Source organism: Vipera berus (genome assembly GCF_964194415.1).
Source record: "Vipera berus genome assembly, chromosome: 2".
NCBI classification, from domain to species: domain Eukaryota; kingdom Metazoa; phylum Chordata; class Lepidosauria; order Squamata; family Viperidae; genus Vipera; species Vipera berus.
The window spans coordinates 168,810,968-168,838,068 of record NC_138203.1 but is presented as its reverse complement, the minus strand read 5'-3'; the positions used below and the strand labels follow the sequence as shown (position 1 = coordinate 168,838,068).

General features: G+C 40.3%; 2 protein-coding genes across 2 annotated transcripts in view; one reads left to right on the top strand and one right to left on the bottom strand.

The window, feature by feature from the left end:
* HID1 (HID1 domain containing) overlaps positions 1-18,459 on the top strand; it is a 67,732-nt gene extending 49,273 nt beyond the window's left edge. Inside the window, exons 16-19 of the mRNA XM_081315851.1 lie at positions 632-712; positions 2,188-2,279; positions 12,522-12,680; positions 14,337-18,459. Of these exons, the coding sequence (XP_081171977.1) occupies positions 632-712; positions 2,188-2,279; positions 12,522-12,680; positions 14,337-14,400 (396 nt within the window). The 3' untranslated portion in view covers positions 14,401-18,459. The remainder of the gene's footprint in view (positions 1-631; positions 713-2,187; positions 2,280-12,521; positions 12,681-14,336) is intronic.
* A 617-nt stretch (positions 18,460-19,076) lies between these two features.
* OTOP3 (otopetrin 3) lies at positions 19,077-26,640 on the bottom strand (the record flags this gene model as incomplete). The annotated part of the gene is made up of 6 exons (XM_081319005.1): positions 19,077-19,247; positions 20,119-21,050; positions 21,929-22,047; positions 24,339-24,397; positions 25,019-25,155; positions 26,247-26,640. 6 exons carry the CDS (start codon positions 26,638-26,640, stop codon positions 19,077-19,079), a joined length of 1,812 nt encoding a protein of 603 aa, XP_081175131.1.
* Positions 26,641-27,101: the final 461 nt, after the last annotated feature.

The following is a 27,101-nucleotide window of genomic DNA, read 5'->3' as shown; positions in this document are numbered from 1 at the left end:
TTTGCAGTGCCTCTGCAGTCACGTGATTGCAGTCTGGGAGCTTTTGCAACTGGCTAGAGACGTCCTTGGACTAATGCTGGCTCTTCGGCTTTGAAACGGAGATGAGCACCGGCCCCTAGAGTCGGAAACGACTAGCACGCATGTGCGGGGGAACCTTTACCTTTACCTTTAGTGATTACAATGTCATAGTGAGTCACAGTCACTTGATCATGATTTCCAACATCCATGTTAGCTTTCCACAAAGTCAGTGGGGAAGATGGCAAGTTGGAAGTCATGGTCATATGGGACCCATGCTTAATGACTTGCATGATCCTTGCTTAGTGATTGAACTTATCAGTGGCAATTCTGGTTCCAGTTGCCATCCTGAGGAGTATATGTGTGAAACACACACACACACACACACACAAGATCCAGCACATAGCATGGTGATTAAAGTGGGTAGAAGTGGGGAGTCCATTTGACACAGAAAGGCAGCTGGGTGACTTTGAGCCAGTCCCTCTCTCTCAATCTTGGACTGGGAAGCTGAAAAACAGAGCCTTGCTAAACAATATTTGATTTTATTTGTAGCAGTACACAACAGAGGGAAGTTGTAGCCCATGGATAAGCAAAATAATTTGCATTCTGTCATTAGGAGTCCTCACAATCCAGACGGAATCGACGACGTCTGTCCAGCACATCCTCAGTTGGGCAGTGGAATCCAACTCCTGAATGGGTGAGAGATGCTGGCAAATCTTGCTAAAGAGTAATACAGAGATATAACTTGTTTTTTAATCACATGAGCAACATTCCTTATTATCTTCCTTTGATAAGGAAGCAAGCTGTGATATGAGAAGAGAAAGTCCAATCGTCCACAGAGGATGATATAGTATCTGTTTACTAGTCTCTGGAGTACTTCCCTCTTTATCCAATGTGATAATGGTCTGCTGCTTTCATTTAGGACAGGGGTGGGGAACTATGGCCCTTTTATGACTTCTGGACTTCATCTTCATGGCTAGCTCAGGAATTCTTGGAGCTGAAATCCACAAATCCTAAAAGGACCATAGTTCCCCACCTCTGATTTAGGAGGAAGGACATGTATTGCCCCATTTTGTCATTTGTGCTTAAAAAGTGCTAGAGAACGTATCTTCCATGGAAGTATTTTCACTTTATTTATGGGTTGAATTTCACCTAACCAGAAACTGGGTCATCTCAGCTGCTATTGAACTGATAAGAGCTGAAGGAGGAGGAATGTTGAAACTCTGATTCATAAAAGCCCAGATGATTGTCTTCCTGAATAGCAGGATCGCTATTAATAATTTAAATTATGGAATAGTTATACCTGTCATCATCCACAGCTTTTCTTCCCAGCATAATAAATAGGTTGCTCTGCTTCTCAAACGTTCTCATTTTCTATAGCTGTTTTCTTTCAGAAAGCTTTAGGGTTGAATTGTGTAAAGCATACTCTGAGGTAGATGTTTCCTGTAAAAAAATGAAGCACTCATAAAAAGCCTGGGTACATTAATGAGCTAGCCCCCCCCCCTATGGCAGGGGAACTGATTAGTGGAACATCTGCTGGATCAGGAGATTGCTTTCTTTAAAGCCTTTCCTGCCCCAATGTGAAGAATAATCAGAAAGTTATGCTACTACACCTAGATAGTTGTTTCTTTTTTTTCATCTGAAGGAAAAGCACTGAATTTTTGCTCTCTAGATGGTCATTTTCTGTCCCTCTTCTTCATCTTCCAAAGCTCAGGTAGCAATCATGAGTACATGTGCACAAAAGTGCTTAGACTGAAATGTTGTCTACTTGCAGAACTGTTTCTGGGATTGTTAGTAAGTTCTAACTAGACCCATGATGGGGCAGTGGTTAGAATGCAGTATTGCAAGCTAGTTCTGCTGACTGCCAGCAGTTCGATTCTCACTGGCTCAAAGTTGACTCAGCCTTCCATCCTTCTGAGGTCGGTAAAATGAGGACCCAGATTGTTGGGGGCAATAGACGGACTCTGTAAACCACTTAGAGAGGGCCGTAAAGCACTGTGAAGCAGTATATCAGTCTAAATCAGGGGTAGGCAACCTTGGCTCTTTTATGACTCGTGGATGCTACAGATTTGGATATAGTTTTTGATTTGAATGAAAATGTTCCTGTCAGGTATTGGTTTGCTGAGTTGGGTCAAAGTCTTGGCTCTTGATTGCTATCCTTTTCCTTTGCAGGTGGTGTCTTGGAAATCGAAATTGCCCTTGCAGACAATCATGAGGCTGTTGCAGGTTCTGGTTCCCCAGGTAGAGAAGATTTGTATTGACAAGTAAGTGCCACAGGTCTTGTAAATAAAGCTATTTGGGGGTGAGTGGGAATTGTAAGGTGGTATGAATTTCCTTATTGAGTACTAAACATAATTCCTGTAATAAAATCAGTCTTATTCTCTTTTCACATTTCTACAGAAAAAAATAAAGACTATTATTGTTGAATTGGGTTGATTGGATCATGCATATGGACATACTGTACTTGTCACAGCATTCTCTTTTGGGATAAGAAGAAATAGAATAGAGTAGAATAGAGTCTCCTTTAATAATAATAAGCTACTTTATGCAGAGCATATAAAAGGAATAAGAACTCATGAGCCAAAGACATTAAATGCATAAGAAAAATAAAAGGGAAAATAGTTTACACTAATACCATTCATTATATGTCTCCATACGTATCCAGCCTTGTACGTTGTACATGCTTCCATTTTATTTATATCTGCTTCATATACTGCCTTTTGTTCTTTAAATTTTTCATGTTATTCTTTTTGCAGATCTCAAATCTTTATAAAGATGACTGTTGATCTTTCCTTCCGTTCTCACTACCCATTCATTTTTTCTTCATGTTTGTTTTGCACTTTGATCTTCATTCACTCTGCATATGATCAGTTTAATGAATATTGTTTCTACAGTCACTAAGTTTTGTATTCTGCTTATCTTCCTGATCAGTCAGACTTGATCCCATCATTTCCTGTTTCATCCCACAGATTTTAAGGACTCCATTCCTTGCATTCTATTTAACTTTATGTTTCTCCACTTCCCCAAAGTGGACAGAAACATGCTGTTATAAGGAGCCATTTTTACCTTTTTTGACAAATACTCTTTTCTCACAATAGTTAGTGTTCTTCCCTTCCCTTTCTGTGACCCTAATCCCAAAACTAGATTATTCCACCTGCAAAACCTCTCCTTACCCTTACATTCTCCACTAATCCCCTCAGTCTTTCCTAGGAGACATCACACTTTTGTCTTTCTGTTCATTCCTTTGCCATGTATAAATATGAGAAGACTTGTGCTTAAACCATGTACATAAAACATACAGATCTTTTTCTTATTTTTTCTCATCTCTTTGAATGGCCCATTCACCTTTCCTGCTTTTTCTCTCACTTAGCAGAATATTTTTCCTTTAGGTCTAATTTACTGAGAATGTTGCAAATCTGTTCCCCAACTTAATCTCTAGTTGTCCCATTGTCACCATTCACTGGAGTGTAATGTGCAATTATTGCCAACTATTGACTTGTACTTTGATACTTTCCCATAGTAATGCAGATGATGATGATGCCAATTCAGACTTTCAGGCAAAAATGATCTCTTTCATTCATTATTAAACCTATACCTTTGCTTCCTTGCATATATTCATCAATTCCACACCACAGTATCAGACTGCCTTCTTTCAAATCTATTATATCGTTCCACTTTCTCTTCTTTTCACAAACGCATTTTTCCAATTCTTTTATTTACTCTTTAGGATTCTTCAGGGGCTGTAGGTAGGGCTGCTGATCTTGATTGAAGACTCCTGGTCACAATCTGGCATCTCCTGCCATCCATCTTAAATGGGTTTGTGCTCATCTTGCAATAGCCGCTGGCTTGGAAGCGTTCCCTTCAACCATCCTCTGCTACCAACTTGAGAACAGCTCTCACGAGAGATCGATGGGCTGTTAAGGTGCTTCCAAGTAAAAGAGGCAGGATGCAGAGATGCAATCATTGTGAAGCTTTATTCATCGATAGATTATATAGAAAGAGCTATATGGCATGGAGGCATCCATGCTTGTATGATAGAGAGAGAATGCATGCAAGAGAGAAAGCAAAGACGAGAAGAACAAGAACAAAGAGCAGCCCCTGAGCAGAGGTATTTATGGGGGGTCTCGGCCCCTCCCTAACCATAAAACACTCTCTCCAATGGGGCTGCAGGGGCCTAGGACCCCTGACTCATCAGTGGAAGCAAAGAGGCCTCTTTGCTTCCATCTGATGACCTTTTTGGGTAACTGCCAATGGCTGGCACAAAACATCTAACAGTCTGCTCTTCCAAGTTGTGATTTTCATGTGCCATAGACATTGCTGGATATGCCATACATGCTGCCCATCATGGCTTTGGTCAATTGAGGCTTTCACATACTGCTTTTTTGTAAGATAGAAAAAATACAAATTGTGTCACTAGTCTTTATTGCACCTGTCCTCCATGCAATATTACATTTTATTTCTAAGAATAGTGCTGGTTAATTTGGGTACATTTTGACATGTACCCAAAATGTTGTACATTTTGTTACAAAAAAACCCAATTTGAACTCCAAAGACACTTATGCTATTCAAAGCAGTCTTTGATATTTAATCTGTATCTAACTTGCCAGTTAACATTGCCTACATCCTACTAATTAAAGACATTGAGGGCTTTGGATCATAGGTCATGCTTATGATCTTAACATTAGTTGATGTTCTTTATGATCTTTATTCTTATGGCTGTCTGCACAATTATGTATGTTCAGGCAGTACTCTCCAAAACATCAAGGTTTTATTTTTAAAAAGTATGCTAGGAACAGTATTGTTTCCATTTTAGTGTGAGGAGACATTTGGACAACAGATTAATCACTGCTCATTCAGGAAAGTGGGGATCATATAACCAAGACCTTTAACTCAGCCCACTTCCATTCCCTTTCTTCACCCCAAATAGAACCATCTCTCTCTTCTTGTCAGTCCCAAGCCCAGAAACGACAGTAAAATCCAATTGAGTCCTGTTAGAAATTATAACCGTAGATGCTAACAGAACACTGCCATCTACAGGCTGAATAATTCTGTAGTTGTTGCAATACAAAATGCACTCTAACCTGTATTCCAAAAAGTCCAGTCCTTTGTTTGCTTACACCTAATAGACATAATCTTGCCAAAGTAAAGCTATAACCTTATAAGCTCCTAGATATATCCTGAAAGATTATAGGGTATGGCTACCCTGAATTGTTTTCCTCTTCCCCCCTCCAGCTTGGAACTGCACAGTCTTTTGAGCCGGGTCTTTTTGTGGGAACACTCTTAGTTGACAAAATCCTCCCCTGCTGGTGCTGCGACAAGTGCACATTCCATCACACCTCTTATTCATATGCAGCCTAATATTTCTCTATTTCATTATTTCCTTATTCTACCAAACTTTGTTTTCCTCAGTTTTTCTGTGGGAAAAGGAACATTCATACATATGAAGACTCAGTGCAATATACTATCAGTTTAATGAGAGCAGCAATGAGGAAATGATTTCTTGGTTTGAAGCTGTAGCTTGCCCTAAAGGTTCATTAGCTAATCATGATCTTCCATAGAAACTGAGATTGGAGTACCTGCCCTAGGAACCACATTTTTCCTTCGTCTAACGACCCTTAAAGGGTCGAAAGTTGCTTTGAAGAGGCGGAGCACTTCAGGAGCTCAGATCAGGGAGCGCCCGATCAGAGCGAACTGTAAGACCCTCTGCTAAACGAAGATAAAAGGCTGTTTTTTATCGTCAGCCATAGACGTCTCCAATGGGAAGAAGAGAATCACAATTCAGAGGAACTCCAACAGCGTGTTGAATCTGGGTGAGCAGATCATTTCATTTCCTTCTCTTAGAAGATTATTAATGTTGAATCCCTGATGATAAGAGCTGGAAGGCAAAGACCCCCAGAAGATTTATGAGCGGCGGGTAATTACTTGGGGTAAAAGAGATTCTCTGTTTAAAATATAGGACATTGATTCTTCGTTTAAAATAGTGGACATTGATAAATAAACTAAGGAGGACATCTAGTGGTGGAAAAAGAGAAGAAGAATGAAATCTTTGTAATTCCCTCTGTTGATTGCGTGACCTTGGAAAGAACACCTGCAATAAGATAAAGTTGCTTTGTTATGAGACTGAGACTTTAAGCTACTTTTGTTGAACTTGAATAAGTTTAAACAGAGATTGTTTTTGCTACAGACTGTAAACTTCAAAATGACTTCATCTAATATTACTAGACTTACGAAAAAAACTTCCTCTGCACCCTCAGTTGGCCAATCCAGTCCTACAACACAGGGATCCATTGAAGCTATGTTGCAAAGGGAAAAGACTACAGTTCAAAGTGAAACACCGACCTCATTAAAATTTATTCAGGATCTTATGTTGAAGAATCAAGAGACGGTGGAGAAACATTGCTTGGAGACACAAGGGAATCATAAAATTACACAAGCAACATTGGAGAAGTTAAATGAAGAAATGATAGATATAAAGGGGAAATTGGAATCTCAAAATCAAATGATATTACAAAACCAACAGAAGATAAATAAGATTGAAGAAAAAACAGGTGATAATGACAAAAAGATAAGAAATTTTATTGCAAGAAAATGAAAAGTTAGACAATGAAATTAAGATTTTGGAGATGGCAAATGCGGAGCATTATTTGAGATTCCAAAATATTCCTGAGGACAGAGCAGAAAACATAGAAGAGGTCATTATTGATATCCTGGAGGACGCTCTGAAAATAGACAGATCGGAAATTCAACTTGAGCTGGATGGGGCTTTTCGTTTCAATTCAAGTTATGCAAGAAGAAATAAATTACCAAGAGAAGTACATGTACGGTTTGTAAGGAAGTCAATAAGAGATGAAATATTACAAAAAGTAAGAGATGAACCAATACAATATAAAAATAAAGAAATTGTGGTCTTGTATCTGTTTTGATACCCAAGAGAGTTAGAGATTCACGAAGACAATACCATTTTTTGACCATGAAACGTATGGCTAATGGCATAAATTTTAGATGGCTGATACCAGAAGGCATCTTAATAAACTGGAACAATACAAGATACAGACTTGATTCAATTTGGAAAGCAGAAGACTTTGAGGAGAAGAATAGATCAACTCTGGATGAAGGAGTAAAAAGAGGACAAGAAGAAAGTAAAGAACAGAAACAAACAGAGGAGGAGATCCAAGGAGCAACCGCACAAATGAACAGAAAGAGGAAGGTCTCCAAAAGGGGGAAGATGAAAGACCTGCTAGAGAACAAAGAACTACCAGATCGGTTAGATCAAAATATAAGTAATGGAAATGGATAAAGAAAGTGGAATTTTTTCAGTAAATATAAATGGATTGAATTCTCCAATTAAAAGAAACAAGATTTTTAGGAAACTATGGAAACTAAATTTGGACATAATTTGTTTGCAAGAAACGCATATAAAAGCACAACATTATAAACTATTGGAATATCCAAAAATTGGAAAACTTTATTATGCATCGGCACAAAAAAAGAGGAGTAGCTCTATATATTAAAGAGACAATAAATTCAAAAATGGTGTATTCAGAAGAAGAAGGAAGAATATTAATGGTAGAGATTTATCTGCATCAAAAACAAATATTATTAGTGGCAATATACGCACCGAATAACAATCAGGACAAATTTTATAAAAATCTACATAAAAAAATAATAGAAATGGCGTATCAAAATATTTGTTTACTAGGAGACTTTAATGCAATAATAGATGGAAAAATTGACTACAAAAGTAACAAAATAAAGAAAAATGGTAGAGGAAGACTACCTAAGACATTTTTTGATATGGCAGAGGAAATTGGAATTCAAGATGTTTGGAGGGAAATAAATCCACAAAAATTACAATATACTTTTTACTCAAATAGCCAGAAATCCTGGTCAAGAATTGATATGATTTGGATGACCGCGGATCTGAGAATGAATGTGCAGGACATTGAAATAGAAATAGGTACATGGGCAGATCATAACCCTTTGAAAATGACTTGGAAAGAGATACAAAAAAGGCTAAGATGGACTTTAAATCGTTCTATATTAAAAGAAAAAGAATTTATAGAATTAACAAAAAAAGAAATGGATTTTTTTAAAAAGAAAATAAAGAAGATACTAAGATACAAAATTTATGGGACACAGCTAAAGCATATTTCAGAGGTATAGCAATATTGTATATGGCAAAGAAAAATAAACAGAGAAAACAGCAATATACATTACTAAGAGAGGAATTTGGAAAATTAGAATTAAATTGCAAAAGAATCCTCCAAAAAAGACTTTAAAAAGAGATATGGATATGATAAAACATAAACTAAACTTGATAGACAGAACAGATTAAAAGAGCGAAGCAAATTTTTTTGAAAACGCCAACAAACCGGGAAGATGGTTAGCTTATAAACTTAAAAAACAGAAAGAAAAAAAATGATATATAATTTGCTGGATGAGAAAGGTTATTTACAATATAAAAATTAAGAAATAAAAAAGATAGTTAAATAATTTTATAAAGACTTATATGATAACAAGGAGATTCCAAGAGAGAAGATTGTAAAATATTTAGAAAATAGTAATCTTCCGAAGATTTCAGAGACATTTAAAAATATGTTAGACGAAGGAGTTACAATGATGGAAATAACAGAGGCTATAAAGAGACAAAAAAATGGTAAAGCTTCTGGCCCAGATGGATGTCCGGCAGAACTATACAAAAGTTTGCAAGAGATACTAAGTGATCCGTTGAAAGATGTTTGTAATGGACTTTTAATAGAAGCTAAAATGCCAGCGACGTGGATTGAAGCAAATATTTCTTTAATACCAGGAACCACATCTTATAGTTGCCTCGTATGACCTGAATATCCCAAGTGTAGTTGTCCTGCAAGTCTTTCCTGTCATGGAGGACTGCTGAAGAATGCCCAAATTTCTGGGCTCTATAAAAATGGCAGTTGTAGCACTACAAAGGCTTAGAGATTAATTCAGTCCCTAGGATCCCTCTTTGGAAATACATTGGTGAGAACATACACCACAGGTGCCATCTAAAATCTTGATTTTTGGCTCCTTCACATTCTTAGTGAAATTATTTCCTGCTGTAGGACAGGATAGGGGCTCAGAGGTTAAGATGCTGAGCTTGTCAGCTGGAAAGCCAACAGCCTGGATTTGAGACCTGAACACCGTGCAATGGGGTGAACTCCTGTTACTTGCCCCAGCTCCTGCCAACCTAGCAGTTTGAAAGCATGCAAATGCGAGTAGATAAATAGATACCGCTTTGGCAGGAAAGATTACTGCATTCCACGTTTTCATGCTGGTTACATGATGATGGAAACATCTCTCAAACGATGCAGGCTTCCTAGGCTAAGAATTGGAGATTAGCACCGGTCCCTTGCATTGATCACAACTGGATAGGGGAAACCTTTAGACAGGATATTTGGTTCATTGTTACTTCTGACCACTGGATGGCAGCACCTACTTGAGATCTTGGCCCTTGCACATTCAAGTGTTGGTAGTTGAATGTTTCTGACCATTAAATAGCCTGCTTTCCACTGAACAAATGTTAGAATATTTTCAAGAATCTCAAGCCAATAGCAACAGAGTGTTTGGCCACTGCCACTAAATTAAAAATTAGAAATTTTACTACCGCACTGCGATTTCATAGTTCTTCAAGGTAACATTGATTACTAATGGAGTCAAGTCAAAGATTTTACATAGGATGTTTCTGTACTTCTTCTTTTGTTTTCTATTCATTAACATTATTCAAAATAAAGCATCCAGTGACAAATGCCAACAATAATAGCATGAGGCAAAGAATGAAAAAAAAGAAAATGAACAGCGTAGAATCTTCCCTCCTGGTGCTCTTCCCCAGTCTCAGTCAATCCACTGTAAGATAAAGGCCTCCTTGTTGAAGATTGTGGGCCATAATCTACCATGCTGATTTAGCATGGGTGGGTGGTTTTTTCCAATCTAGTGTCAGGAAAGAAAGGCTGGTCTGAAATCACCCAGCCAGCTTCTATGCTAAAAGAAGGCATAGACCTTGGTCTCCCTGCTCTTAGTACACCTTAACTTTAACCTTAACCACTACATTACTCTGGTTCTCAATATTTCCATTTAGTTGCTCTCACTATTTTAAAACCATATTTCAGTGCATATAAATTCTGTTGGGGAGGGAATAGGGCTAGGCATATACCTGGGGAGAGGGTCTTCAAAAGCATGGATTAAAATAGCTTCTAATCAACAGCCTCCTTCCTTACCTATGGATAGAATGGATCATGGAGTAGGACATCTGTAGAAGTTCAGAAGCACTTTGGAGAACCTGGTCCCTCATACAATCCAGAGTTACACTATAAAGAGTTTTATAGCACTTTACATCGGGCCTGGAAGGTTACCAGTAGCCAAAGTAGTGGGGCAAGAATAGGCATTACATTGCAATGTTGAGGTTCACCTATCAGCATTCTGCAGTACAGGATACTACATTCTGTACCAATTTAAGCTTATTTTCAAAGGGTCTCGTGGAGAGCAGATTACAGCAGTTGAGGAATGCAGTGATAAGTGAATGAGTACTTGTTTTGGGGACTTGTTTAGCCATTGGAACTGGTGCTCCAGCCTAAGCTTGGCAGTGGGGCCATCATCTTCTGTTTTAGCGTTGAGGAGAACTTACAAGTCATACTATCGCTGGAAACATTGTATCTGGGCAGCCCAAGTGTATATACCGTATTTTTTGGACCATAAGACGCACCTGACCATAAGATGCATCCAGTTTTTAGAGGAGGAAAACAAGAATTTGGATTATACTTTTATGCCCTGGGAGCAGCTTGCCTTTCAAACCTCCGATATATAAAAGAAGGGGAAACGTGCTACAAAGGCGTCTCGCGGAGTCTTTCCCAAGTGACGCCTGCGCTTCACCGCTGCAGAAAAAGAAGTGCTGCGTTTCTCACCAGTGCAGGCAGCCTGGGTCCTGTGAGAGGACGAGTGGGAACGAAGCAGCCCTCAGGTCTGTGCTGCGGAAAAGCTGCAAGCGCCGGTGTTGCCTGGGCTCCTGCCTGGCTCACTTGCTTGCGGAAAAGAGGCTGCTTGCTAAATGAGCTGGGCAGCAGCCCGGGATCAGCGTTTCTGAGTGGGGTTTCTTAGCACGACTCAGCTGATTCTGGGCTCACTTAGCAAGCAGCCTCTTTTCCGCAAGCAAGTGAGCTGGGCAGGAGCCTGGGATCAGTTGAGTCACACTTAGAAATCCCATTCAGAAACGCTGATCCCGGGCTCCTGCCTGCTGAGACTCCGGATTTCAGCCACGGACCAGAGGAGAACACCACTAATCAGGTGGGAGGCTGGGAGTCCGGATCCGACGCCACTGGCCAGCTGGAAGTCCCGGCGGGCGGCCCCGCTGCCGCCGAACAGCTGGGAGCATCGGCAACCTTCTCTCGTGGCCGCCAGTCACCTGGGAGTGCTGGTGCTTTTATTTTATTTATTTATTTTAATCCCATTTATATCCGGCCCTTCTCCGAAGACTCAGGGCGGCTTACAATCTAAGCACAAATGAGCAGGAGCGGCCGCCAAGCCCCGGGCTCCCAGCTGACTGGCAGCCCCCAGAGAAGGTTGCCGATGCTCCCGGTTGTTCGGCAGTGTCAGGGCCACCCGCCAGGACTTCTAGCTGGCTAGTGGCATCGGATCCGGAATCCCAGCCTCCCACCTGATCAGCGGTGTTCTCCTCTGGTCCGTGGATAAAATCTGGTGTCTCAGCCTCCCAGCGGAGTGATGGGGGAGGAGCAGAATCTGGAGTACCATACCTTCGGACCATAAGACGCACCCTTGTTTTCCCTCCCACTTTTTTGGGGGAAAAAGTGTGTCTTATGGTCCGAAAAATACGGTAAATGAATGGTGACTCTATCTTGCTAGTAGTTAATTTGAAGACATTTTGCTCTTAACAACATCCAGACTTCTATAGCATTGCTGCCCCAGCTTGGAAGACAACATATAGCTGAATATCCACCTAGTAACCTCATCCCACACCAACTGAAAACTGTACCTGGTTATTATACGCTATGCACTATATACTCTCTCTCTCCACACCAAGATTAAGCAGGCTATGGTATTCCCCCACCCACCCCTCTTTGTTAACTAGCATGGGGAAAAGGCCCTGAGTCCTATTGGACAACTATATGCTCAACTATTTCTCCCTTAATGACTGTTGACTAGAAGTGCCCACTCAAGGAGTGGAATTACCAGTAAAAGGTGCTTCATGTCTTTGAAGGTGGTCCAGAAGAATACTGAAGCATGGTGATGATTAAAATATGGGTCAGTCAACAGTAACTAAGTTTAAACATGCTTGAGATAAACACATGTCCATCAAAAATTAAATAAACACAATTTTTTAAAAAAACCTTCAAAGGGCAGACTTGATGCACCACTAGGTCTTGTTCTGCTGTAAGTTTTCTTGTGTTTCTCTAAACCTGCATGTCCAGTTATTTGTAATTTGCATTAAGAGAGAATGCAATGCATTGTATAGGTAAATCTGTTCCCACTGTCTGCAGGGGCCTTACAGATGAATCTGAGATCCTGAAATTCTTGCAACATGGCACATTGGTGGGGCTCCTTCCTGTCCCTCATCCCATCCTGATCCGCAAATATCAGGCTAATTCTGGTACTGCTATGTGGTTCCGCACTTACATGTGGGGAGTTATATATCTGAGGTAAGCTAGCAGGATTCTATCCAATTTCATCTTACTTGTCATTAGCATGCTGAATGAGAACATTCTTTGAGCCGGAAGTATTAGTCTGGGCTTAGCGTGGTCTTTAAATTCAGTGGTTAGATTCACAGGATACCCTGAAACTAGAAGGATGCAGTTAATTCACTGAATTTAATTTGCATTACTTTTGTGCTGCTGATTTATATAATATGCAATATATATTACTTTTTCTTCAAATTCTGTGATTCTAATGCAGGGGTGTCTAATGTCTAATGCAGGGGTGTACAGCACGGAGACGGCATTGGTCGCGCTGGTGAATGATCTCTGGCGGGCTCGGGACAGGGGTTGTTCCTCTGTCCTAGTCCTATTAGACCTCTCAGCGGCTTTCGATACCATCGACCATGGTATCCTGCTGCGACATCTCAGGGGGTTGGGAGTGGGAGGCACAGTTTTTCAGTGGTTCTCCTCCTACCTTCTGGGACGTTCACAGTCGGTGTTGGCAGGGGGGCAGAGGTCGACCTTGAGGCCTCTCATTTGTGGAGTTCCCCAGGGATCGGTCCTCTCGCCTCTCCTGTTCAACATCTATATTCTATATGAAGCCTCTGGGTGAGATCATTCGTGGTTTTGGAGTTGGGTATCATCAGTATGCTGATGATACCCAGCTTTTCATTTCAACCCCAAACCACCCCAGTGATGCCCTCGACGTGATGTCCCGTTGCCTGGAGGCGGTCCGGGTCTGGATGGGGAGGAACAGGCTTCGGCTCAACCCTGACAAGACTGAGTGGCTGTTCGTGCTGGCATCCCGGGAAATTCAGATTACTCCATCTCTTGCTATGGGGGGGGGGGTGAGCTATTGCCCCCCGTAGATAGGGCCCGCAACTTGGGGGTCCTCCTGGCTGAGGAATTCTGTGAGTTGAAGTCCACAAGTCTTAAAGTTGCCAAGTTTGAAGACCCCTGAGTTACATGTTCAGGAATATGGAGATAAACTTGAAGAAGGCATGCAAGAACAATTACATAACCATCTGCTTAGCCCTGGGAAGAAAGAGAGGGTGAGAACAGAATGATAAGATAATCTTCATTGTCATTTTTTTACTGTGGCACAATGGCACACATCAAAAATGAAATTTAGTTGCCCGCTCTCGAAGTGAAACACATACATGCTGGATTAAGATAGGTTTTGTCTGATCCAGGACATTTGTCTTATATTTATTTTTTATTTATTTGTATCCTGCCTTTATTATTTTCACAAATAATTCAAGAGGTGAACATGTCCAACACACTTTCCTCCATTTTCCCCACAACATCATCCCTGTGAGGTAACTTGGGCTGAAGGAGAGTGACTGGCCCTAAGTCACCCAGCTGCCTTTTATGCCTAAGGCAGGACTGGAACTCATGGTCTCCTGCTTTCAAGCCTGATTACTCTCATGGACATTATACATTTTAAAGACTACATTAGTGGTAAGAAATATAAATTACAAATGAATTTGAAGAATTCAAATAGCATAAAAATGTCATTAGAAATAGCTGTCTATTAAATGCTTCTTCCTCTATATCACTGGGTCTATTGATTTTGCCTGATTGCACATGTTAAAAAGTGCTGCAGGTTCCACCCTGACGTTTATGTTATGTACAAGGGAATGAATATCTGTTTCTCTTTAGGAACGTGGATCCTCCTATCTGGTATGACACAGATGTAAAGCTGTTCGAAATTCAGCGCGTTTGAGGAACGGAACTTGCCTCCGGCTGAGTAGAAACACTGGAAACAAGGATCTTGCTGTGTGCTTGTCCATCACAGCTCTTTCTTCATTTCACTGCCTCCTGCATGCTTCTAGAGGACAATCACAGCCATTTCCCTTCCACTTTTAAAACTCAGCAGCCCTTCCTAACTTTGCCCACCCCCAAGAAAAGGTGCGAAGAAAAGTTGTTGAAGGAATGGCCATTGCTAGGAATCAAACTGAAAACCTAACAAGAGCTTATCAAACCTTCCCCATGCTTTTTGGTGCAATTTTGAATTTGACTAGCTAGAGAAACTGTCTTTTCACTCCCTAGTCAGATTCAGCCTTTATGTAGAAAGACAGTGAATGTAAAGAATTAGAAAGTGGACCAGTGAAGGAAGCGCAACTGCAGGAAGTAGCTTTGTGGTTCTTTTCCAAAGAATGTAGGCTCTCAGCCCTTCCTTTCCAATCCTCTGTTCCCATGCCCCCCAACTGTTTTAGGACAGGGGTCTTCAAACTTGGCCCTTTTATGACTTGTGGATTTCAACTCCCAGAATTCCTCAGCCAGCGTGCCTGGCTGAGGAATTCTGGGAGTTGAAATCCACAAGTCATAAAAGGGCCAAGTTTGAAGACCCCTGCTTTAGGAGATGACTCTTGACCCAACAGTCTACTTATTTATGTTATTTCAGGACAACATTTTGGTTTTGTTCGCTTTCCCCTGTCAATGAATATGTGCGTAATTTCTTTGTCCTGATGTTGTAATGGAACATTCAAATTCCATTTTTGTTTGTTTTCCTAACCTTGTAGAGGAACTCCTTTTAAATATGGATATGTGTCTTGAATATATTTCACAATTCAAAATTGGTGTTTATTGCAAGAATTGTCTCTGGGAAAAATATTGTGGGACATTTTGAGAGATGAGGAAACGGCTTGAGCATATGCTATTTTCAGGGATTTAGAAATTATTGTTTGGTGTTTTTTTTAATGTATTGAAATGAGCAGTCAGACTGCTGGAATGGAGTTTTATTCTCTAGAAAGTCACATAATGTGGTTTGTATCCTAAGTTGGTTAATTAAACTATAATTGATTTAATGTACAACAATTTCTCCTGCTTATAAATTTTCAGCAGCATATTAGTGTGTGTTTTGCTCAACACTAAAGATGGCAAGTATGTAATCTCCTCCTTGCCAGTTTTTATTTGAGCCCTAACCAGATAATCTGAAATATGAGAGGCTGTTTTGCAGAGCCCTTTCTTTTTATAAAATCTTGTCTTTTTCATACGTGACATTAAACAAATATTGTCACCTTGTGGCAAAGGAAAGTGCAACTTAAACTTGTAAAATTAATTCTAATGCAGTTTGTTTTTTCTGCTCAAGAACATTTTTTCATGTTTTTATTACAATAAAGTGAGCAATTTGTAGATATTAACTAGGTGCTGTTGGAGATTAGTTTGCTGAAAGGATAAATAAGATCATTGTTATTCCTTTTTGACATTTTTCCCTTTGACATTTGTCATTTCTTGTCCTGCTCATTAAAAAAACCTGCTGTTTAATTTTTATTTATGCCAATTGAAAGAATGAAGGTTATATTTTCCGTTGAATGTCTTTGGCAATGCCCAGTTAAAGTTCCGATCAATTGCACCATATTTGTATCTCACTACAAAGTAAAGATTCTTGTTAGTAAACACTGATCCATGTCTTTCACCTGTATACATGAACACTCACATATATGTGTGTATGAAGATTTCTGTGACACTCTGGCATTTTGTTGTATATTAATGTGTGGGTTTTTTGTGAATTTATCTTGACTTTTTTTTCTTTACAATTGCATCTCTGCTCTTTGTTCCCTGAAGAATCAAAATTGCACTATAAACTTTACTTTACATATGGAGATAAAATTATCTTAAACGCTTTAGCTGGATTTATCTATATCACAAGAGGTTTATTAGCTTATTTGTGTTACTGTTTGATTTATGATGCTTTGGCATTCTTTGCAACATGTACCTTTCCATTAAAGGCACGGCTGCAGAGGAGCTCTCGGATCAATATTTTACTGTTCATTTTACACTAGCAAATTTGCTAATGAGAAGAAGGGGATAGGTGGACTGTACCCCAGATTCTAGAAGAGGTTGTGGAATCAAAATGCACAAAATAAATGTACCGTCAAGGTAAAGGTAAAGGTTCCCCCGCACATGCGTGCTAGTCGTTTCTGATTCTAGGGGCCAGTGCTCATCTCCGTTTCAAAGCCGAAGAGCCAGCGCTTGTCTGAGGACATCTCGGTGGTCATGTGGCCGGCATGACTAGATGCCAAAGGCGCACGGAACGCTGTTACCTTCCCACCATAGTGGTCCCTATTTTTCTACTTTCATTTTTACGTCCTTTTGAACTGCTAGGTTGGCAGAAGCTGGGACAAGTAACAGGTGCTCACTCTGCTACGTGGCACTCGGGATTCGACCCGCCAAACTGCCGACCTTCTGATCGACAAGCTCAGCATCCTAACCCACTGAGCCACCGCATCCCTCATACCATCAAAGCAACATGAAATTTAAGGAAATTGACATCAATTTCCCAGTTGTTGTGACTGAGGAATGTAAGACTTCTTTTTTCAAAATTTGAAAAAATATTTAAATTCTGGGTAACCAGTTGGTCTAAGAGCCACTGCTCATGTATCTGCTCCAAACTGCACCAGTCATTATTGCCAGAGCGCTAAACCTTTCTATGCTTTTTCCTCAAAAACCAACTTTCAGTAAGGTCCTTTGATAGGACCTTGGGTTTTCAGCCTGGGAAGACTGGGACAACTTTTTAAGAATGCTAACTTACTCGACTCTTATTTCGTCTGGCAACTTTAATTGATACAAAACAGAACAAAACTAGCCAAAATGCAAAATTCAAACCCTTAACAACGTTTGTTCTTTGGTGTTTGGGCCAACTGACTCTCTGGAGCAGACGTTTTCTGAATGGAGCTGAATAAGCTTCCTGCAGCCTATTTTGGCTTATTTTTCTAAAGTAAGAGTTGTGAGAAAGCCAAACCCTGGACTCTATCTTAGTAACTTTTAAATGATTTATTTTACAGGAGAGCAATAAAATAAGAAATGTTTACACTTCCACCTGTTACCCTTTATCAAAGAGAAAGGTTTAGTTATCACTAAAAGGTAGATTGATCGCAAAGCTTGGATCAGTTTTAATCCCTTATATAATCAAACATCTATAATAACCTAGAAGCGGCTTTTCAATGCAGCCTGATTTTTTGTATCCTGAACTCTGAGCACAGCAATTAGAGTAGTGGCCCTGAAGCTTTTGGGCACCAGGGACCGGTTCCATGGAGAAAGGTTTTTCCATGGACCGGAGGGGGTGTGGTTTTGCATGTTGCCTGCATCCCACAGATGGGGCTTCGCTTGTTTGTGTGGACCGGTTGCTGGCATGCTGCAGACCGGTGCCGGTCCATGGACCGGGGGTTGGGGACCCCTGAATTAGAGCACATGTAGTAAACCTGGAAAGTTTAGCTAATTATCATTTTAAGAGGTTGGAAGTTTCCCCACAGTTCTGCTTCTGCATTTTTCAATAATTAAATTAGTATTTCTGATCAAATCCTGAACTTGATATTTTACTCTGCTTTAATATATTTATTCCTGTTCCAGTTTTAATTATTTAGATATTTGTTGTGCAAGATAAAAAAATGAAAACAGGACTATGCCTGAACTGCCTTAACTCACAATTTGTATGATCCTGGTCTAACAAGGTAGCCTTGGAAGAAGCAATCATTTCATCATGGTGTGGGGATCATCTGAGTATGGCTGTCTAGTGCAGGGCAAGACTATCCAAGTGTAAATGAGACTATTGGTGTGGTGTGGAATCCTAAACAAAGTTGCTTGTTGATTTGTAAGGAGAGAGCCTTGCTCTTTTCACACTTTTTATCATTTAATAAAAAAAAATGCTACAGATACAAGTTATAAAGTTTGAATTGTTCCAAAGTATATCAGAAATCCACTTGAGACATTTTCTTATTATCTGCTTGATATCAAAGTTATGTTTCAGTCTTCCTAAATATTACATTTTCTGTTTTGTGCTTTATTGCCTCCGCTGATGCAAAATATAAGGCCAGTTGTCACAAACATATCTAGAACGGCTTTGTATTGTCACATACATATGATAGACACAATCTTTTTGTTTTGATCATAGATGTAAATAGGTGCCACACTTGGGCTATTTTCATGCCATTTCAAAAGACATTGATAGAAATGTCCTTAACTTAAAAGTGTTCCATTTCTTAGTCTCTTCTCAGTGATTCAGCCATATCCAAGGATTGATGCAGTAATAAAAAGTGACCATTTTACCCAAGGGATTGCCATTCTCAACATAGTTTACCTCTCTTTCAAACGTGACATTAGCCTTGTATTCTTAAGGTTAATAATTGTTCAGCGTCACTGTAATTAGATTTTGTAAGTAATGTGTACAGAACAAATCAATCCTATTAAGAGCTATTATGGAGAAATGAACCTTCAATGATTAATGGACCACTTACCGACAAGATCAGAGTATTTTTTCTGATTAAAGAATTATTCAAAATGATATCACAAATCTCTCTTAATGTGAAATTTTCATAATTTTACACATTTTATTACTGGTCTTCGTAATCGTATTTGTAGCAGAATAAAAACAGCAATGTGAGAAAATTTAGATTTGCTTCAGGCAGAGCGATACACCTCCAGAAGATCACCAACAGAATGCATTCGGTAGAACACACCCAACGGAAGCCCAAAGTTGACAATGGCAAACCAGGTGGAATAGCCATAAAATGATTTCTCTATTCCATTCTCAAACACTGGATGTGCTCCAAATGATGGCATAATCCACAGCTGGAAAGGGGATATAAAAATAGAGCAGGATTAGAAAAAAGGTGGTTCCCTGATTGGTGGGATGTGGATATGTGCATTTACTATTAAAAACATGGGAATTTTATCTTAATTTTTGGTAGTATTTCCTAGTTTCTCCACTTCCGGTGAGTGAAAATCTTAACAACCTTGGTTCTTGTGCTACACAAAGAGAAAATCTGAACAAGTTTTTGTTCTTTTGTGTTCACTATGCAATTTCCATGCCTAATCCATGGTTCAAGCATTTCCCTTAGTAACTTTCCTTTTCCTCACGTTTTTATTCTGCGTCCTTAAGCCATTTTTCTTGCCTCAAAAAATCCATTATGGATTTTTTTATGGATTATAGAAATCCTGCTTAATATTTTTAAGTGATAATACCCAAAGCCTTTCGCTGTTTTCTGTGCTAGGTTATTGTGACCTCAGATGGGAAAAAAAACCACTGATCCTTTGATGGATGCTGATCCACACTTTATATTAAGGTCTAGCCCAGGGGTAGGCAACCTCGGCTCTTTTATGACTCATGGACTTCAACTCCCAGAATTCCTGATTCAGCATAGCTGACTCAGGAATTCTGGGAGTTGAAGTCCATGAGTCATAAAAGAGCCGAGGTTGCCTATCCCTGGTCTAGCCAAATTTGTCATTGTTGACAATGGTGCTTGAAAACATATGGCAGGGGCTAGAGTTCCCCAAATATTTTGGACTACCTTTTTAACCAAACTTGGTCACAATGCCATTGGCCAGAGATTTCAATAGAATAGTCATTCAAAACATCTGGAGGGGGACTTAGTAGGTCATCTCTAGTACCTTGTATAGAGTAGGCTATACTTTCAATTATGTCATTTATATAAGTACTTACAATGATATTGCACATGATCAGGAAGCTGGAGATCTCCTTCAGAGCTCTTCTTTTCCAGTTCAGATGCCTGTAGGCCTGGATGTAAGTCCATGAAACACTCTGATTTTCCTGTCTTGTCTGTAGGTTATCCAGGTTTGGGGAGCTCTCTTCACATTTTTCTCTCACACTTTTGTCTCTCTCCTCACCAGCAGGGGATGGGACAGGTTCTTCACAGAGATGGGATAGAGCCCTATCTTCATGAGGAAGAACTTGGGGGGAGGGAGGCCCTTGAGTGGAATATGCGGCAAGTTGAGAGTCCTCACTCATCAGTAGTGGTTGCCTGTGGAGGCCCTCAATGATGAAGATATTCTGGGAAATGTGTTGAATGATGAGGCTTATTGAATAGGCTAGAATGATGCTGTTCAACATGCTTATTGGGTGGGTGGCCACAATGGCTACAATGGAAAAATACGAGATGGCGATTTGGCCTAAGGCTGTTCCCATGAGCAGGATGATATCAAGGCTTCTGGTTGGATTTTTCAGAGTATCCAGCTCTCTTTCTTCTAAGGCATGGACAACAGTTCCAACCAAAGCCCCCACAGTCATTGCAGGCAATAAACAAATGTAGTAGGAATAATACAGTATGAATGACATACGGGTAGGGAAAGAACTAGTGACTTGGATTTGATAGATCATGAAAGTGCAAATACCGATAATTACTGCAGCGATACCAAGCAAAGGCCCCCAGATGATGCCATGGAGTTTGAATCTGGGCTGGATTCCAGAGATGTGGCTCTGGGTTATGCGCCGGCCCACGTTCTTCCACATGACATACAGCATGGAGCAACAAATCAAACAATATTCTGTATTGAAGGGATATAACAAAATATATCCTTTTTGGAAGATCTTGCAGGCGGTCTCGTTTGAGTCCTTGCAGGAGAACGTCAGATTAGCTGAGCAAGATAGGGAAAATGAAGGATTATGCAGAAGATAGATACAAGATTTCCAGATCACAAGATTTGCTTGGAACAAAATGCATAAAGTTACAATATGTAAACACCTAGGCTGAATAAGGAATTTTCTCAGACTTTGGTGCTACTATCATAGAAGACAGAAGAACATATCCTTGACAATGATTATGAATTTTGTTTAAATCAGTAGGTGAGTACGGTGTTGTCTTTTTTCTGTTGAGTAGTGAAATGCTGAACTTGAAGGTCCAGCATACACCAAGTAATCCATTGGTTTATCATGCTACCAATTTGAATCAGTATCAGGAAGCTTTAGATTATGTCTTTCCTATGTACTAATGGCTGTATTTATTATGCAGCATCCATTAAGTGTGCATGTAAAATAGCAAGGGGATGGCTGGAGCACTGCCATGCAATGCCCAGTCCATTTGAATGTGTGCTCACATTGCACACATGTTCAAAAGAGGCAAAACTTGTATTCCAATTCTTCATCTTCCATCTTGCTGATTGGTCTCTGTCTCTGTTTCTGTTTGTTTCTCTGTCTCTGTCTCTGCCTCTCTGCCTCTCTGCCTCTCTCTCTCTCTCTCTCTCTCTCTCTCTCTCTCACACACACACACACACACGGGGGGGGGGAATATGCCATAGCCTGCTTAATCTTGGTGTGGCAAAGATTAAGGCAAAGACCAGGGTTTATAAACCATAGAAACAACCCCTTATGCCAAAATCAACCCATATTGTGACTTAACATGAAATATAAAGACAGATTTTGAAATATGTGGGATAGAATTCTTTGCTCTAGGATACATATGGGAAGAAAATGTCAAATTCATTGGAATTAATTTACAACAGAAAATGACCCTTGCCTTTATATCTTTGTAGAGACTGGTTAAATTCTGATTCAATTTGTCTGTGAACTGTATCATTGGCCACTGCTAAAAACCATAACAGGAGGTTAGTGGCTAAGGTCAGCATTAGCCCACATCTGCCAAAGAAGGAAAACACACTTTTAAAATAATCTTCTCCATTGATCTTTATGAAACAAGTTGTATTACACTGATTTACAGAATATTCTCTTTTTCCAGAACACCTTGTGCAGTATGAAAATCAGCACATCAGTAGCTGAACTGGAGACTTCCAAATGACAGCTATACAAGAATTAAGGAACTGAGTTAGAATGAGAATACAGTTTTACCTAAAATACCATCCCACTCCAGAAGATTGCCTTTCAATATGGAGACAATCCTGAGAGCTGTAGATAATCATCATAAGAATAAATGGTGTGTGTTTGTGTGTGCCAGATTTGTGGAATTCTTTGCCACCCCTCAAGAGCAGTTCCACTCTGGGTCACAAGGCAGAGAAAAAAAGTAAGGGAACGGGTCTTACAATGGAGCAGATAGTGTTGGGGGATTTTTTTTTCTGGATTTTTTTCTCCGTAGTCCCTGGCCTGATCTAGCCCATTTCCCTACTCAGTTTTTCTTTTGCCATTTCTCCCTCATGGAAAAATTGGTTCCAAACTATTCAGTTTTCAGATTCAGATGGGAGAGTCCCTGGATCCCTTTCTTAGGGTCTTGTGGAAGAACAGGTAGAACAACAGCTAATGACCCTCTTTTACCGGTCTACTATAGAGAGTGTCCTCTCGTATGGTATTGTGGTTTGGTATGCTGGTCTGACAGCCGCGGACAGGAAAGTATTACAGAGGGTAGTGAGCACAGCACAAGACATTGTGGGCTGTCCCCTGACACCACTGGATGACATCTCCAGGGCTCGCTGCCTTGGAAGAGTGAGGAAGATTCTCAGGGATGACTCACACCCTGGACGGTATCTCTTTACTCTCCTACCATCCAGTAGGAGATATAGGAATATAGCCAGCCGTACCAACAGGCTGAAAAACAGCTTTTATCCGTGGGCTGTTAGGCTTTTAAATGGGACATAATCTTATGCAGAATTGACTTGGGAGGCCGGTGTGTGGTGTAGTTGGTTCACATAGTGTGGTGGGATGGAGGGTTTGTTGTCACTGTGTGTTGGGGGGAGAGAGCACAGGGAGAGGCTCAGCTAATCTCAATGTACACATGTTGTACTTTGACAATAAAGGTTTATTATTATTATTATTACATAATATCTTTCCAACGTTATGCTGTATTGGAAAGAATATAAAGACTTAAGACTTCATGTTGTGGAAGAAATTTTGAAAGGCAGTACTCAACCTAAAAAGACTCGTCTCTTTTCTGTTTTAGTTAGTTCATATGTTCTACTGAGGTACTAGTATGAATGGCAAAAGAAGAAAATCTAAAGTAGTGTTTCTCAAACTTGGCAAGTTTAAGATTGTGGACTTCAGCTCCCCGAATTCCGATGCTGGCTGTCGAATTCTGGGAACTGAAGTCCACACATCTTAAAAGTTGCCAGGTTTGAAAAACACTGAACTAAACCTATTTGGTTTATGACAGATTTCATAAAAATAGTTAGAATGACACTTTCAGTTCCAATAGGGATGGGAATGATGTGTTACCCTGTAACTTTTCCCTCTAGTAATCTTGATAGAAGACAGAGACTTAGCAGCAGCCTCGCATCAAAAATGATAGAAAGCAATGGAAATCTATAGTAATATAAACACAATCATTTTTGTTCTGTCTGGATTTCTGTTTCATCTATCATTTTCTCTTATGTAATTTTGAGATTTTATATCTGCGTTCACTTAAGGTAAACTAGCAAGGAAACAGATATGTGTGTGTGTGTGTGTGTGTGTGTGTGTGTGTATTTGGGGCCTAGCAAGGTATTCTAAAATACTTAACAAACACTTAACACATATCTCCCTTGCCTCTCAGCTAACAAAGTGAGAAAGAGCCTGTGGCCTAGGGGTTAGAACAATTTCCTAATGTGCAATCGGCCCAGGTTCGAATCTCAGAAGGGTATGGCTGACTGATGAGAACAAATGAATTTGAAATGGCCATATTAGTCTCCCTTTAATTCTTTGTTAGCAATGCAAAAATTTACACAAACACGAGCTGTCACTGGTGTGACTACAGCCTGTGGATGGCCTTGGGTTAGGCTGAAGCAGGCAATAAGATTTGTCCCGTGTTTGGGGCCTAGCAAGGTATTCTAAAATACTTAACAAACACTTAACATATGTGTGTGTGTGTGTGTATTGTCCTTCAGAATATTTGTATAAATACAGATGAAATATACTTTTTATTAGTCAATGCAAAGAGTAACATACAGGGTATTGTTCCCATCTGCTGAAAAGCTGTCTATTCTTTGCTGCTTCTATTTCCCTACCTGGTGAGATTGTGCTGAACCTGGGTACAGTCTTTTGCATGACACCATATAAAGTAAGTCTGAAAGCAAAGCAGAGAGTAAACTTAGGTGTGAAGCATGGAAACACATCTATGCAACAATGTGTACAGTAGTTTGTAAGGGAAAGGGTTCGGTGTCTTGCATTCTTGGTCAAGAAAAAACAGTATTGCAGAGACGAAAAGCTATTTCTCAGTATGCTATCGCCATGGCTTAAGCAACGAGATACTTCTCATGATCTCCATTTGTTCTACAGAGATGCTTGTTTAGAGCTTATGGGACCAGAGCTACAACCACGTACCATGAATTGCACTGGTTACCCTGGCTAATAAGAAATATGCTTTATATCCTTCATCTCCAGATAGAATAATCCCAACGTCTCATTCTCTCCATGTCTATTGAGCATCCTGGAGTAGCAGGAGGCAAAAGGATAAGGGAGCAATGCCTGGGGGGGGGGCTGCCCTTTTCCTTCTTTGTAGGACGCGTAAATGAAGGCATTGCAATCTCCTGTGAAGCCATTTATTGGCAATGCTAGCACATGCTGTATACACATAGTAGCTATCCGGCTCAGTTAGTCTTCTGAGTTAGGTGTAGATGCTTTCCCCTCCATAGTTGTCCTTTCTATACACTCTATTTAGGAACCTATAGTAAAGCAGGTCTATTACCTGAATGCAGATGAAGAGTATTTCTATGGATGGGAACAAGATTTCCATTTGCAATTCGCTCTGAATGTAGATAATGTCATACCCAATCTGGAAACTGTGCAAGGCAACGCTGCATGCTCCAAACAATATTAAAGACCCTTTATGGACATACAAAAGTTTTGTTAACAACAAACCAATAAAATTTATCAATATTTATCACATGCATAAAGAGCATATTTAGAAAGTGAAAAGCAGATCAAATAAAGCAAATAATTTTTCAGTTTTGCCAGAGTCTACAGTATCTATACAAAAGGTGCTGAATGTGTGGTCTGTACCCTGGGTGATGTTTCTGTGTCACCAGATATCTTTCCGGTAGTGTTTGGAAGCTATAAGGTGTAGCTTTGGTTGAAAAGGTTGCTCACTTCTGCCTTAATGTTACAAATAATCAGTTACAGTATTGTGAGAAAGATATAATTTAATTTAATTTAATTTAATAATATTTATATACCGCCCTTCTCCCTGAGGACTCAGGGCGGTTCACAGGGCAAAAGTCAAATACAAAGTACAAACATTAAAAAGAGATTAAATAATTGCCCAAGTTAAAACAATTAATACAATAATAAAACCCCAAAAATAAAATTAAGAATACAAAAAAATAAAAACCCCACCAATCCCCATCAGGCTAGGCCGGCTTGTACAAACAAAAACGTCTTGAGATCGCGACGAAAGGAGCGAAGATCGGGCGCCATCCGGAGCTCTACCGGCAACTGATTCCACAGCTCCGGAGCGCCCACAGAGAAGGATCTCCCCCTGGGCGCCACCAATCGACATTCTCTGATCGGTGGCACCCTGAGGAGGCCCTCTCTGTGGGAACGCACAGGGCGCAGGGAGCTTGATGCCGGCAGCAGATGTTCCCTAAGGTACTCCGGCCCCATGCCATGAAGGGCTTTGAACACCATTACCAGTACCTTGAATCTCACCCGGAAGGCAACTGGCAACCAATGCAGCTCACGGAGCAAAGGTGTAACGTGGGAGTATCGGGAGACTCCCAACACAACTCTCGCGGCTGCATTCTGTACCAGTTGGAGCTTCCGGGTGGTCCTCAAGGGCAGCCCCATGTAGAGAGCGTTGCAGTAGTCCAGACGAGAGGCCACGAGCGCATGAGTGACCGTGCATAAATCATCCCGGCTAAGATAGGGCCGCAACTGGCGCACCAGGCGAACCTGGGCGAAAGGGCAGCAATACTTACCTCTAATCCAAATAGCCCCCGCATGGGCATCCTGATACAAGATGGCATATGGTTTCCTTCTAGTGAACAGTAAGTAATATGCTATCCAGCTCAACGATAGGATCTTGAGGATGGACAGGAAAATCCAGACATCTCTCAATGTAATGGCTACTTTGTTGAAAATCATGCTACATAGGAATGCACTGCCAAGAAACACTACATTCATGGCTAGAAGTCCAGAGAAGAGCTGCCCAGTCTTCCGGGCCTGCTTGTCACGGGGTAACAATGATGAGCAATGTTGGTGGAGCCACGACTTCTCATAATGGATCTTCCAGGACTCTGGCTGTGTACTCAACGATTCATCTCCAGTTTCTTGAAGTTGGTGTTCCTCTCCCATTATCTCTTTCCTGTCCATGACAATTGCTTGATAAAGTTACTGCTTCTGGAATTCTTTATCTATGGTATTAAACAAAGGGGAGATTTACTGAAGACTTAGATGTAGATCCTGAATACCCAACATGGCATCTGTTGACCTCCCTTGATAGTGACGAGGTTCCTTGTGTCACCATTTTTGGGGGAGATGGGGCATATGTAAGTTTGTTTAATTAAAGCAAATAGGTGCCAAGGTCTGTCATTGAAAAAATTTCATTGTGTCTGCATGGTTGGCTAGCTAGATCAAATAAATCAATACATGCTGAACATTTCAATAATTTCTGGTATAATATCCTGATCTATCCTCCAGTGAGGATAATTTCTGTCTGAAGCTGTATTGTTTGCTGCAGAAGCAGCATTGAATCAATGTGAATCATTTGAATCATTTCATGTGGTCTCCGACGTTGCCTCGTTAGAGGAGACAGTTCTGCCTTCCAGGTCCTA